The following is a 14,239-nucleotide window of genomic DNA, read 5'->3' on the forward strand; positions in this document are numbered from 1 at the left end:
TCTCTATGTAAAGAAAAGAATTGCTTAGAGATCTACAGATCTATTCTCAGTACGGTGGCTTACCCACCACAATAGTTTAAACAACTTTTAACATTTTACATCAAAAATGAGGTCAGGTCAGGAATACAGAGAGTTGTGGATCAGAGAAATTCATAAAGTTTGAAATAGGTTGCAGTGATGGCTGCAATTATTACAGCAATACAGTAGGGGGAGGAGGGGATGGGGATTTAAAAAAAAAAATCGAATTCAAACTCAAGTGTGACCCAATTTCCAATGAAACATCAACCCATTTGTCATCAGAAGAGGAGATACCAGCCAAATAAGCCACATCCAACTGCAGGCAAATTTAGGTGAAATGCTGAGGAGATTTCTGAACATAAGCATTATGGGAAGGGAAGCACTCTATAAAATAAAACTAAACCCAAAATATGCAACTGAAAAGCAAGAGATGCGTACAGAAACTCTCATATCCCCTTCCAGCTGTTCGTTATCCGTACCAGAAGAACCCAAATACAGCCAAGAGCAAAGCAAGTCACAAGCAGCCCTTAAGAAAGCCAAATAGCATGAAAGCACCTTTTCCTCCTGTACGGCTACAATGCTACTCCACCTCCTGATATGGCAGCTGCTACCAAAACCATTAAATTATGGATATCTATGAGAGGATTTGCTGCCAGATTAAAGGTACAGACAATCTATAGCACTTTGCATTTGTATGGCCTCACCCCAGTTGCCTGCGGAGGGGCAGGCGCTGAGCTCTGCTCTCTGGGGACAGCAACAGGACCCGAGGGAACGGCATGGAGCTGGGACAGGGGAGGGTCAAGCTGAGTGTTAGGGGAAGGTTCTGCACCCAGAGGGAGGTCAGGCACTTGGACAGGCTGCCCAAGGGCAGTGGTCACAGCACTGAGCTGCTGGAGTTCAAGGAGCCTATGGACAATGCTCTCAGACATAAGGTCTGATTTTTGGGTGGTCCTGTGCGGAGCCAGGAGTTGGACTCTGTGATCCCTGTAGGTCCCTTCCAGCTTGGGACAGTCTATGTTTCTAACAAATCTTTAAAAACATGTTTACTTCCACTGGTAACCTGAGTTTAGCTTAAAACTTGGTATTTTGTCCATATGGGGTCCTGAAAACCAGTTGACTACTGTAACTGTGGGAAGTTACACATCTAACTTGCTGGTATCCTTGTGCACGGCATTTTTTTGGTTTGGGTTTTTGATCGAAACTAATTGAGGAATGATATGAATGTCATTACTACCCATTTCAAATGGGTAAAACACAGTTTTGGAAGATATTAACATGAAAAAAAGTATGTTACATGTTTACTAGGAAACCGTTAACGGAATTCACAGTTCATGGTTTAAATGTATTAGCTATTATAATCAAAGGTTGCAAACAATAGGAATGGGTTTTGATGTCATAGTACCAAGTTGGCAACTAAAACAGCTGAGCTACGTGCCACTGCAAGTACCATATTTAGAGTAAATATGCGCAATAGCAGAGCACAGTTTCAACCAGTACAAACTTATCACTTCCTACATAAGCAAAGGAATTGCTGCTTCTAGGATGACACCGGTGCTACAGCATGCAGCCTTGGGACCTGAAGGACTGCTTGCTTGGGGGAAGTAATAAAGAATATTAACTGAGGATTTCAAAAGTGTGTTTTCAGGAACATGAGTGGAACGAAAAAAATAAGAACTTGATGTGGAGAGCTCTTCCTCAGGAAACTAACACAGGTGTCAAAGAAACCGCAGAGAAGGGCTCAGAATTAGAATAAAACTCACCTTTGTCTATTTATACACAGCATATACAAACATATTGCATGACATGAATTAAAATAAAACCAGAGGATCCCTCCTGGTGCCACTACTATTCCCTCCAGTATGTTTACTTGTGCCTCATACTAAGAGCTGAGGCTCCACATTCATCTTTTGGTGTAGATCTCATTGTTTTACACCTTCTGTTTTGGGGTAGAACTAAAAACAAAAAAACACCACTAATTTACTCACGTATAACATTGCAAATGATCCAGATAAGCATTACTTTAATAAAGCTCCTTTAGAAAAATAGCATAGGGATGTTTAGTCAACCTGAAAATCCAGCGCATTTGTAAAGTCCTTATGAAACGCTTAACTTAATGAAGTTCTTTTCAGACACTTAAATACAGCTTAGTTCCCCGATTTCTCAAATCTCAATACCCGATTTGTCACATATTACTCATAACTTGGATTTGCCACTCATAGCCATGAGAGTTGCTCAAGTTAACACCGAATTTACTAGCATTATTTTGAGGTTTACAAACTGCCAGCCCATTAATAAAGCTCTATGTGAAGCTAAATTTACTGAGTTTAAGAGTATATCAGTTATTAAAAGTCCATGTTGTTGTGCCTGATCAGAAGCATATTTCATAATGGACATAACTTCTGGAAGGGAAAAAAAAATATTAAAGCAACATTTTTTAAATCAACATCAATTTCTTCCCTTTCTGCTTGGTTGTTTCTTGTTCATTTCTACTCCAGCACAGACCTAATCAGCAACACGATCTCTCTCCTACCTAAACCTTTACAGGATAACATTCAGCTCCAAATTACACTTACTTTTAAGGTTAAGACTTCACCCAGCAGGAAACCTGAAAGGTTAAGCTCACATACTGATGGATGTAAGAGCAGGGTTTTGACAAAATGAGGTTTTATCAAAGAACTTCTGTAAAGTTGCCACTGCTGCAGCATAAGAGTTTGCTAAGATACTAAGAAGCAAAATCACTTACTTCAGATTATTGCTTTAAACTTGTATTATGAACTACTTGAAAATCTTTAATCACATCCCACTACAGGGCTTCAAGCCTGTATGAAGGAGTCATTTACAATACTCACTTGATTTCTTCTAAAATGCTTTAGGAACTGCAAGGTTTACCAAGGTTTAAGGGCGCGCATATCTGATCAGCAGTAACTGGGCTATGTTTGAAAAAGCAATTGATGTTTGAGTATTAAAAGAGTGAAAAGACTTTAAAGATACCAAGAAGCTTAAACCTAAGAGGGCTGTTAAAAAAATACTGAGCATTCAAATACAAACCATCTCTCTACCTCAGAAAATAGGTGAGTTTTTCAGGGAGGGCAAGATGTCAGGAACATTTTAAAAGTGAATTTTCCCAGCATTCTACCAGCATCATCTGCTACTGTAGTTTAGCATTCCTATATTTCACATAAAACAGTGTACACAAAGATTTAAATAAAAAAAGCTTTAAGTCCCGGGTTGGATAAGTCACCTCTTTTGTATTATGCAAAAAGAGTGTTACTTTGTCAACTTTTTGTCACTAAGAACAGCTTCAGACTTCCACATCTAGAGACTGAAAGCTGATCTTCAAATTACAAACGAAAGACTGAAATAGATCATTAGATCACAGTCTGAACGGCAGAAGAATGTCTTTCTTGAGCACATCGCTTTTAGAAGATGCAAGAGACAACTGCACCATCAAAAATCGTAGCAAGAGCTATAGCCAAAGTTAGGTGACACCTGAATAACCGCTGCCAACGCAGAGCAGTGGCAGCACGAAGATTCCCGGTAAGCTGATTGCAGGTGTCCTACAGCTTCTCCTTCTTAGTCCCTGCCTCTTACTTCATCTGAAGTAGAATACCGCTTCGGGCTAAGTAAAATAAAACAACAGCTGCAGAACTAAATGGCTATTCTTTCTGCAAATGAGCAGCTGTGGTAGAAAATCGGCCCTCTGGCAATCTAGAGGAGTATGATAGCTCTCGTATGCTACTAAAAGGCATAAATATTGCAAAGGAATTCTAGTAAAAAGTTCGGAAAAGTTGGCCAGGGAAGTAACGCTAAAGGGATCACGGAGGAACTTAGAGAAAAACAAATACTTCAAAAGAAAGTTGTAATAATGTAATTATCTGCATTTGACATAATTATGGTTAGACAGAGCAGTTCTAAGCAAAAATAACCATGGACTGCCTCCAGAAATTTAAGTCAGATAGAAAATGGGAAGCAAAGCCATGAGAAACTTCAGGTAATCCTGGCAAAAATAAATAAATAAAATGGATTTGGTAAACTTATACAATGCCATAAAGGGAACATGGATACCTATCTCCACTAGAAAATGCAGCAGTATTTGGAGACCCCAGGAGTTAAGTCGACACCACTGAAATAGCCCACTTAAGTTTCACTATTCAAATGAGCAGATGAGCACTTAAAACAGTGATTTTCCCAGCTTTACCACAAATCTGTGATAGAGGAAAAAGCAGTGACTTCTGGCCCTCAGCTCTGCAAGATCCCCTCTCTTACCCTCATTCAAGAGCAGAAGCTGTCCCCAACACAGGCATAAAGCAAAACTTTAGATGGACTTGTTATTTTTTTGTTCTTGTATCAACCTCTAAGCAAAATCAAACCAGCTGACATAAGGGCCTTGGGAAATAAGTTCCAAACAAGCTCAATTAAGTTTACTTTCACTCACAAAGCTTCTCACAAACACCTGCACAACACAGAGCAGGGCGCTCCTTTACTGCCTTCCTTAAAAATACTCATTTGCTTCCCACTAAGAAGTCAAGGAAGCAGCACTCTGGCATGACTATAGAGAGATTTCCTGTTAAGAATGGATAATTACAGCACTGCAACTTCCTTCCAAGCCATCCAGCCACATTCTCCTTTAAAGAGCGCTACTCCAGTAGCCACAAGCAGACAGGGCTACAACACCGGGCTCGCTCAAAAACCCAGCCCTAACCAGGTTTCACATCAAAGCTGCTGCAACTACACACACACCTCTGTGCTACCGGGATATCACAGCCCTACAGGTTTTTACTAAATTGACCCAGCAAAAACTCCTAGTTTGTACCAAATGTGTTATCCTGTGGCTTTCCTAACAATTACACACTGCATGTATGGGCACAACTCCCCCCCCTCCCCCCCAACCTGACATGACAGTAGGATTGTAAGAAATCTGGGAACAATTTTTCCAGCACCATTTACATACAGAAAATTTACAGCACTTGTTCTTGGCATCACTGTTCAGCACTGAAGACAACAGACAGCTAGGTATGAAAGAAGCGGCTGTGTAGATCTCCAAGTTAAACTCACAAACTAGTTTTGAGCTATCATTGCTCAGAGAGGTGCAAAAACTGGGACAAAGCGCTAGTGAAACTAGGTTTGCTGTTAAACTAATTTCAGGGACTAAGCTTTGAGAGGTTTCATGACTATGAAACCTGATTGCTATAAAACAAGTAGTCCATGGTTACCAAAGCAGCACCTAGATTACAAAACGGAGAATCCTTACCCCAGTTAGAAGACTGGACCAAACCAGGAGGATATCCAGAGCATATATGGCCATAAGATGATCAGTGCTACCATACCATAGACTAAATCCACTTGTAAATTCAGATTTGATTCTTCATCCCTCAAATTAAACAAGCAACTAAATCTGTAATTGGAGAGGAGGAATGTTCTTTGGAATAGCTTGTCTTTTTTATCATTATGGGCCAAGATTTTTATTTTTTATTTTTTTAAATTGTTCAATTATTGTGGCAGTGGTCACTGAGGTAAATACAGAGGCAATAAACAAATACAGAATAGGAGCCATTTAGTTTTGGAACTCCACAGGAGTCAAGATAAATAAAAATAGGAATGGTCCTGAGTACAGGTTCTTATTTTGTATTTCCCCCAGTCATATGAGTTAGTAGTGCAAGGCTGAGCTTCTTAAACGTGCTCATGATGGCTCAAAGCCTAATAAATGAAGTTTCAGAAACAGACCAGTCAGAGACTTTATAATGTGTTTAAGCAATGCATTACACCACATGAAGAAAAACATGCTGTGACCTCAGAAAATGCTAAGACATAAAAAACTAAGACATAATTCCAGGAGTCTTCAAAAACTCAGCTCATCAACTTGTTTAGGAGACAGCCTTTAACGAAGTTAAAGCTTAACTGCCATTACTGCAATAAACATTAATTAGAAAAAAGACTTAAGCAGCATGCTGCCTATGGAAAGCTAGTATATTAATTGTTATTCACAATGAGAGGTCAGTATTTTGGATTTATTTAGTGGTAAGGAATTAAACTGTTTATAAAAGGAAAATATGTGCAAATAACAGAGAGGTGGGGCTTGAGTCACAGCTTCTGAAAAAAGCATTCCTTTTTAAGCATACAACCATAAACAGTACGAACAAAGAAAATTTTCAAAATATGGAATTGTGTCATTTCCTGAAGCCAGGACCAGAGACTCCTGACGAACTTATTAAGGGCTGCATGCAAAACCTGACCTATCCAGGAGCTATTTTTATTGTTTGGAAAAAAAGTGACAGCAGCAAAACTAATGAAAAACAAGTTCACATTACTCTGATAAAAGAATTATCTGAGAAAGAGGCTGAATGGGGACTTTTCCCAGTCAAGAGCAAACAGGTCAAGAGCAGACAGGGGAAATACAGAAGTGGGCATCTCACCCAGCAGCTACCAGATGGCTTTCCAAGTAAGCTCAAAGCTTGTCAAGCACCCTTCCATGACAGTATCCTAAATGTCTTGATTAGGATGTCCCCCAGCAACCATGTTCTGGACACTGTGGAGTCAACTGGTCAGGTTGATGCTCCTTTTTAAAAGGTTTACGTGGTGCAGTCGTTCACAGCTGCTCAGTGCCCTGTTATGAACGTGTGCTTTTTGTACTATTCCAAGCTAAAGCTGACAAAGGTTTCTCCAGAAAGCCTCCCTTCTGCTGTGCAGAATCTAGCAACACTGTCTTCATACATCAGCCATATGACAAGGTGCTTCCTCTATCTCAGACTGTTACACAGAGGCCAAGGATCTCCTCAGCCTTCTGCTCCCATGAACTGGCAAAAAAAAAAAAAAAGCCACTCAGTTAACAATCAGTCTAAAGGCAAGAGGTGAAATGAAAGAGGGAATCCCAGCAATAAAGTGCTGCAGCTGTTCCACTGATATCCTACAAAATGGATCACGTTCCTCTCAGGTACTCACATCAAGTGAGTACCTTTACCCTTCAAGTCAGTCACGTTCTGGTGGAAAAAAAAAGAATTAACTACAGTGTCCCAGTGTCCCATCTGGTCTTGTCATTTGGACAGAGCAGGGACTCAGAATGCACAAATTCAAGACACACGGAGACTCAGCCTTTTCTTCATACACATGGGTGGTAAGGAAGGGCAGAGCATTCATGCAAAGGACATGTATATCCACAGGACTCTCTCCAGTATCCTCCTTTATAGGTGGGGGGTGAGGGAGAGTCCCTAAAGGGCCTAGAATAAACAGATGTGATGCAGTCAAGTATTCAAGCCATAGTCCCATGACTACAGATGACTTCCAGCTCAGCGGAAGACCCACTAATAAGAACCTCAGTGCTCATCATTCTCTTCCCTATCACCTGGATGGCACAGAATTGAGAGGATACCTTTTAAGCCTTCCCACTCTGGAAGCATTTTACTAGAAGCTGAAAAACAGCCTATCCCTGTATGGGATGTTCAGCCCAGGTACTGAAGGTCTGAAGTCCTCTTAGGCCCATCTTCCCCTGAGAAAGAGATGGGCTGGAAAGGATAAGGCTAAGAGGAACAGCCTTACAGAGACAGATTAGTCCCTCAAGCACTCATTTCACATCGCAGAATACAGAGAATGGTTGTAAGAACGGCAGAAAAGCAGGGTTTTTTTTTCCACTAACAGACTATTTTGGAAAGAATTAAGATCAGCTATTCCTTCTTGAAACTCCCGCATCTCCTCCACAGAACAGGGGAAGCAGAAGACGAATGAGACCAAATAGCAGGGAAACCACAGCCCATTCCCCCGCTCGGTTCTCCAAGGGGTACGGGGCAAAGCTCGCATTGCCCGGGGTCCTGTGCACGAAGAAAAGCCAACAGGGCCCCTCGATCAGAGCACACACACCCTGAGAAACCTCTCTCTGGCACTCCATCGCCACGTCCTCGCTCCTAACCCCCCCGGGGCACGTCCTATAGCGAAATACACTGGGCTCCTCCACCCAGCGAGGCTGCCCGTCCCCGTGAGGCCGGGGGAAGGAGGGAGGCAGCCCCACAGCGGTCTCCCCGTGCCCGAGGAGGCCGGGCAGCCCCTCAGCCCCCCCCCCCAGCGGATACTCACAGTCCAGGTGCTTCTTCTTGGGCCCCATCACCTCGTGGGTCGTGGCCTTGCAGACGGTTTTCGAGACGGCCGAGCCGGTCACGCTGTGCTGAGCCGCCGTGATGCGGTCGGTGAGGCTTTGGCCGGACATGGTGGAGGGAACGGGGTGGGGGGGGGAGCTGGCGGCGCTGGGACCGAGCGGCGGCTCCGCTGCCTCCCCTCACAGGGGCCGAGCCGGGGGGGAAGGGGGGGGGGAAACGGAGCTGCGCCGGGGAGCCCTCACCCCGCCGCTCCGCCCTCAGGGACGGGCCTGTCACCCGAGCACGGAGCCCTCCTCCTCCTCCCTCCTCTTCCTCCTCCTCTTCCCGCCCCCCTCCCCCTGCCGCCTTCCGCCGTGCCCGGGGCCAGGACAAGGGGGGGACGCGGGCCGGGCGCCGCAGCAAAATGGCGGCGGCTCCTCCTCAGGGCCTCAAGGCGGGAACCGCCCCCGGCACGTGACGCGGCGCCCCGCCCACGTGACACGCCCTCCCCTCAGCCCCCCCTCCCCTCCCCTCACCTCCCGCCCTCCCGCTTCCAAGCGCGGTAACGGGGAGGGGGCGGGGTCACGTGGTACAACACCCCCCCCATCCTCTGAGGGGACCCCCTCAGCCCCCCCCCTCCCCAATTTCCCCCCTCAGCCCATAGGGACGGCCACAGACCCCCCATTTGTGGGGCACAATCCCCCCCCTCAAACTCTATAGGGACGTCTCTGCCCCCCTTCCCGTTCCCATCAGACGGGTGGGCTCGCTTTTGGGCTCCCTTTCCCCATTAGACCTCCCCCACCCTACCCTTTTAGGGGAGTTTAAAATGTGAGGCAAGTTGCCCAAAATAAAGTTTTCGCGTCCGTCAGCTCAGTAGAAAGTCCTTCGGTGTCACCTTGGGCAATGAAAAACGCAAGAAAAAAAAAATAAAAAAAATAAAACCTTTCAGCAGCTGCGAGGAGTTGGGAGCTGCCTTTACCTCTCTCCTCGGAGCTACCTGAAAGCCTGCCAAAAAGTTCTCAGATGTACATCGTGGCAAATGTTAATAAATAAATAAATAAATAAACAACATTCTCAAACGCACACCATTTTAATAATTAAAAATATGGTTTTCAGATCTTTCGTGATCAACCTCCCCCTGGTTTACTACTCAGCTCATGCTTCTCAGGGCTCTTGGATTTACTCTGTGGCTTGTTGGGGGTGCAAAGCTGTGTGGTGATTTCCTTCATAAAGTTTGCTACCTGTCCCTTAAGGTGCTTCCTGTAGGCCTGGAACCTATGTGACCCTTATAGATGGGTGGACGATCAGAGAATCATTAGGGTTGGAAAAGACCTCCAAGGTCATCTGGTCCAACCATGCCCCTACTACCAACGTCACCCACTAAGCCATGTCCCTAAGCACCACGTCCAGCAGCTACTCCAGTTGTTACCCTGTGCGTTGCCAAATTGCCATCACAGCCACCCAAGTGTCTGCAGCATTCATTACGTGTCCCGACAGCGTGCTCCTCTCCTTCCCAAGCATCCTGCAGCGAATAACACAGCAAAACCACAGGATTCCGGCAGGCAAATGTTCTTCCTCTCCTACAAGTGCCTCCCGATGAGCCTTCTTGGAACTGTCACTGCTCCGTGAAGCCACTGAAGTATTTATGAGGCAACTTAAACAGAAGCAGTATACAAACGATGCTCAGCTCCGTCTGCCTGACAGGGCATATAAGTAGGATTATCTCTTTATAATGCGTAATGAAAATCAGTGTCAGATGAAGGACATCTGGTGAAAGCTGGACCCAAATAATGTCATTGCTGTCTATGTGGAAAGCGTGCTTGCATGCATAGGGCTTTCTTCCGTGGTAATGCCAGGCTCTTTGAAGATACTGTCATGTTTGTATCTGAAGATATTGTCATGTCTGCACTTTTTGGCTCCTTCTGAACTGTTTCTGGAGTCCCAAATACCCATGCTGGGGAAAAAAAATCACTGATGTGTATATGACAGCAGACTCTGAGATAAGACTGCTGTAACAAAGCTTCGCACAATGAAAATACTAAGACTGCTATGGGCTATTGATACAGCAACACATATCGCTGTGAACACATCATCTTTTTGTATTGTTTTCAAATTATATTGTAAATCAGAGATTACAATAATGTTGACACTGTTTAAATTTTTCATGCTAACTTCAGCTAGGACCAGGATTTCAACAACCCCCCCTTCAAGAGCTCTGCTTGCTACTTGGGAGAGTTCCACGGAATTGGCCTAAGAAATTTGGGCTCCATCAGTTCTTGTCTGATTATGCCCGTTGCTTTCTCCAGGAACAGTGAAACTATCCAAACAGAGGATGCTTGTGACTGTGGGAGTTACTGAGACCAGATTTGGACAAAATATCTCATTCCTAAGGGGACAAAAAGTGACCTCGGTCTTAAAGGTCCAAAACCAAAAATAAATTTAGCCTGACTTTCAGCAGCTCTTCGCTTGCACTGAAATCTCACAGTTTAACCCCACTCAGTTAAAAATTCTACTCTTTTTGTTGTTGTTGTTGTTGTTGTTGTTCTTAAGAAGAAACAAGAGACAGAAGTGTTGGGAGGACTTTTTTTTAAATTTGTTTGTTGCTTTTTATTTGCTTAGGAGGCACTTGATACCATTATAGCAAGGAGCTTGAAGCACTGTGTTAGATAATATCTGAGCACCTCCCAAAGACTTGGAAATTAAAATCAAAATACTAATCTCTTTTCCTTTCCAACCTGAAGAAAACAAGTTTGATTAGTTTATAACTCATTTGTTTTTGTTTGTGTGTCTGGGTGTGCTTGAGAATGAAAGAAGAAAGGAGTACACATTTGAAGAGAAACTAATCCAAAGATATGAGTCCTATATTTAGTGAAGTGGCAAACCTAAACAACATTCTTTTCTCTTGTGAAGAGGTCTTCTAGTGTCTGCATCCAGCTCCTGCGAAAATGCTGTATCTTGCATTCACAAGCTCCCCAAAGTGTCAGTAATTCACTGGCATCCAGCTACCCTGAAAGGACGGGCAAGCTGACAGGGCTGTTTCTCCCAGTGTGTACTGTGCAGTGCTGAAACTCTTGCCTCAGTGTGACCTCTGTAATTTATTATGTATATCACTTTCTTGCAACAGTGTCGTTTCTGCTCTGTGTGGTGCCTGCCACGCTGTAATGTCTGCAGTCCAACTGCGTGCTTTAATGCTCACAGAGCTGCTGGCATCCACGCTTTCCTCCACACTTCATACTCTTGCAAATGCTCGGCAAGCTATTAGGAAAGCTGTGGTTTGAGGGGCATTATTAATTGGGTGTAGCTTCAGATTTAAAAGAGGTGTTTTGGCTGAATTTCAGATCTTAGAAATCAGCCCTTCTTGCGTACAAAACTTGTAAGGCACAGAGCTGTGAACGTACTTATAAACTGTAGCAGGTTCATGCTAAGACTTTGAGGGCGTATCATCAGCAGCAACAACAAAAATCAACAACCATAATCTGGGAAGTGAAAGGGGCTGATGAATAAAACTTGCAGAGGCAAAAAAAAAAACAACAATGAAATGGGGCTGGTTCAATGGAGCTGGGTTGGAACGGCTGAGGGAGAAGGTTAAGAGTGACAGTGAAGGGTTGAGGAAGCAATAGGGAGGAAAACCAGAGGCAGTGAAGCCACCTAAATACAATCAGGAAATGCTGTTTCAGTGTTTTATAAATTATTTGGAAACATGCTACAATCTAAACATTTCCTATGACCCATTTCAAGGGTCACAATAGATTCATCTGCTGTTAAGGATTGCAGTATTTTCCCCAACTTTTAAGGAAAGGGAGATGCCAGCCCAGTAATTTAGCATGTTTGAGTTAGAGGTAGAAGATAATGGGAAAGAACAGACTGTAGAAAATGGAAAATACCAGCTCTTTTGCTTCTCAAATGTAGCTAGGTGTGACATATACCTATCATGGTTCATTTCTAGCACACCTCTGGGAAGCTCCAGAGCAGCTGATCATCTAGAACCAGACAACTTTATAACAGCCTTCCCTAATGGAGGTGGTTTATTAATACAGCCTAAGGTTATTGATGCACTTTCAAACAGCCTGATTTTGCCTGACCTAGCAGAGTGCTGCTCATTTAACTACAGCATAATAATCTCGAAACCATTTTCAAAGAGTTTGGCAAAGATTTCCCAATGTTGCTTTTCTGTGAAAGACATCTAGAGTAACACTCCGTCTCGACTATAATAAAAATTCAATATAATTTGTGTCACCATAGCAACTTCATCGAAGAGTTTTATGGACAATAATTAACTCGCATTTGTAACACCTCTCAGAGGAAGATAAACATATTTCTGAGAAACTGTGATGTAGAAAGGTTATGGTCAAAGTGACACTTCTTAATGGCAAAATGAAATGGAGTAGCCCAGGCATGTGGTTCTCGTTACTCATTCGTGCTGCCAACATGATCAGGCAGCCAGCAGAGGTATGCAAAGTGGCCAGATCACATTCAGGGGGAGGAGGAGGCATGGCCATTGAGGACTGCTCGAATGGTGTGAAATTTATACCCTTTCCACTGCTCCAAATGTGACAGTTTACACCCACAACATTTCTGTTGTCCACACATAACGTGACGGCCCACCAGCTTTTATTTTTGTTTCTCTTATATCCAGTTCATATGAAATTGTGTTTCTGATCCCTCAGATTTTAAGTACTCGGCTCCTTCCTTTCAGTCTTAGTGATTGTTATTCCATGCTCCATTCATTCCTGCTTCAAATACATCATTCTCTGCTATCTCAATACCACCCTTGAGCCTATCCAAAATGTTCCTGCTGAAATTACCCATTACTCTGCATTCCTCTCACAGCACCTCACATCTAGTTCAAACCTCTTGTCCTTGCAGACAAAGCCAACTTCGTCAAGTCCGTGTTGAATCTGACAACTCTTTTTTGCTTCTCTTCCGTCCTTCTGGAAATGGTGCCAGCTTTGATATTTCTTTCATTGCTCTCACATTTCCTCTTTTGTGCCTCTCTGTGTAAGACCAAGAGCCAGCATCCTTCCTCATACATGCTTTTTGGAGCTCTGGAGCTGGTGCCACCTCCTTGTGCAGCTCCAGCTAACTAGTCATCAATGTCCTTTGCTATTCTATTCCCCAAAAGGAAGATTTTGTTAAGGAAGAAAGCAGCTGCCCAAGAGCTAACATAACTTTGACATGGGAAAAGCAGGTAGAAAGGGAGAAAAGCGAGTCAGTATTGGATCACAGGAGGGGAGTGATCAGAACTAATTTTACCTTGTTCACTTAGGAGCAGGATATCTGAGCCAGAGCTCCCATGTAATGTGCAAATCTAGAGCTGAAAAACAAATACGATGTTTCTGAACTCTGTTGTGTGTTACAACACCCTGCTCTCCTTGCCATGGCATCAGCCTTAACACATTGCAAAACCAATCGTGTCATTAACACTCTAAGCAAATGCCTTCAAAACCAGGATGGCTACCTGCAAGACAAATGCATGTAGCAAATGCCTTTCGGAGTGTGAGATAGAGAGGAAACAAGCTGCCCTACATTTTGTTCGCACTCTCCAGTGGAAGTGTCAAACACTGACACCTCTGAATACTGAGAGGTGTGCTGTCCTCTGTGTCTGCAATGCGCTGCCCAGCAGCAAGCATTCCTAATGCACTCCTGCTGCTCTTTCCTGAAGTCTTTTTTTTTGTTTCACACATCCCTTCTGGGCAGTGGGCATTTCACAGCAACTCACTTGGATGCTCCCAGGGGAAAACAAGCCTTGCAACACAGCCTTACCAGAGTGATAGGTGCACTGATAAACTTCCCTAAATTTATGGGGACTTCTTTCATACAGGAAAAACAAGTGGCCTGGTCCCAGCTAGTGACATTGTCTCCATCCCTTCCCTGTAATTTCGTGTTGAAAAGCTGAGGCCATGCTGCCAAATACTCTTCTCATCATCATTCCAGGCTGGCAGTGTTCATGAGACTTGGCAGGAGATAGCATTTGATAAGAATCCTTCCCTGGGCACTTCTGAGAGGGCACTGTCATTCATTTCACTCCCCTGCCAGTTCACAAGCCCCAAGCCAGCAGGGCAAGTGCAGGAGGAGCCGCATTCCTTTCAGGCTCATGTAACTCGGAAGCGGCTCCTATCATTTTCTTCAGTCACCTCTGAGCCAAAAGCAAGCATAAG

The 14,239-nt window shown here is 43.9% G+C and overlaps 1 protein-coding gene across 3 annotated transcripts in view; it reads right to left on the reverse strand.

Moving 5' to 3' along the window:
- Positions 1-8,507, reverse strand: part of PICALM (phosphatidylinositol binding clathrin assembly protein) — a 64,728-nt gene extending 56,221 nt beyond the window's left edge. The window contains exon 1 of one of the 3 annotated variants that reach the window (XM_072032845.1): positions 8,083-8,507. In XM_072032845.1, the coding sequence (XP_071888946.1) occupies positions 8,083-8,212 (130 nt within the window). In that variant the 5' untranslated portion in view covers positions 8,213-8,507. The remainder of the gene's footprint in view (positions 1-8,082) is intronic. The other 2 variants (XM_027466931.3, XM_072032846.1) reach the window with 2 other exon arrangements.
- Between the last annotated feature and the right edge of the window lie 5,732 nt (positions 8,508-14,239).

This window comes from Anas platyrhynchos, chromosome 1 (genome assembly GCF_047663525.1).
Source record: "Anas platyrhynchos isolate ZD024472 breed Pekin duck chromosome 1, IASCAAS_PekinDuck_T2T, whole genome shotgun sequence".
Lineage (NCBI taxonomy): Eukaryota > Metazoa > Chordata > Aves > Anseriformes > Anatidae > Anas > Anas platyrhynchos.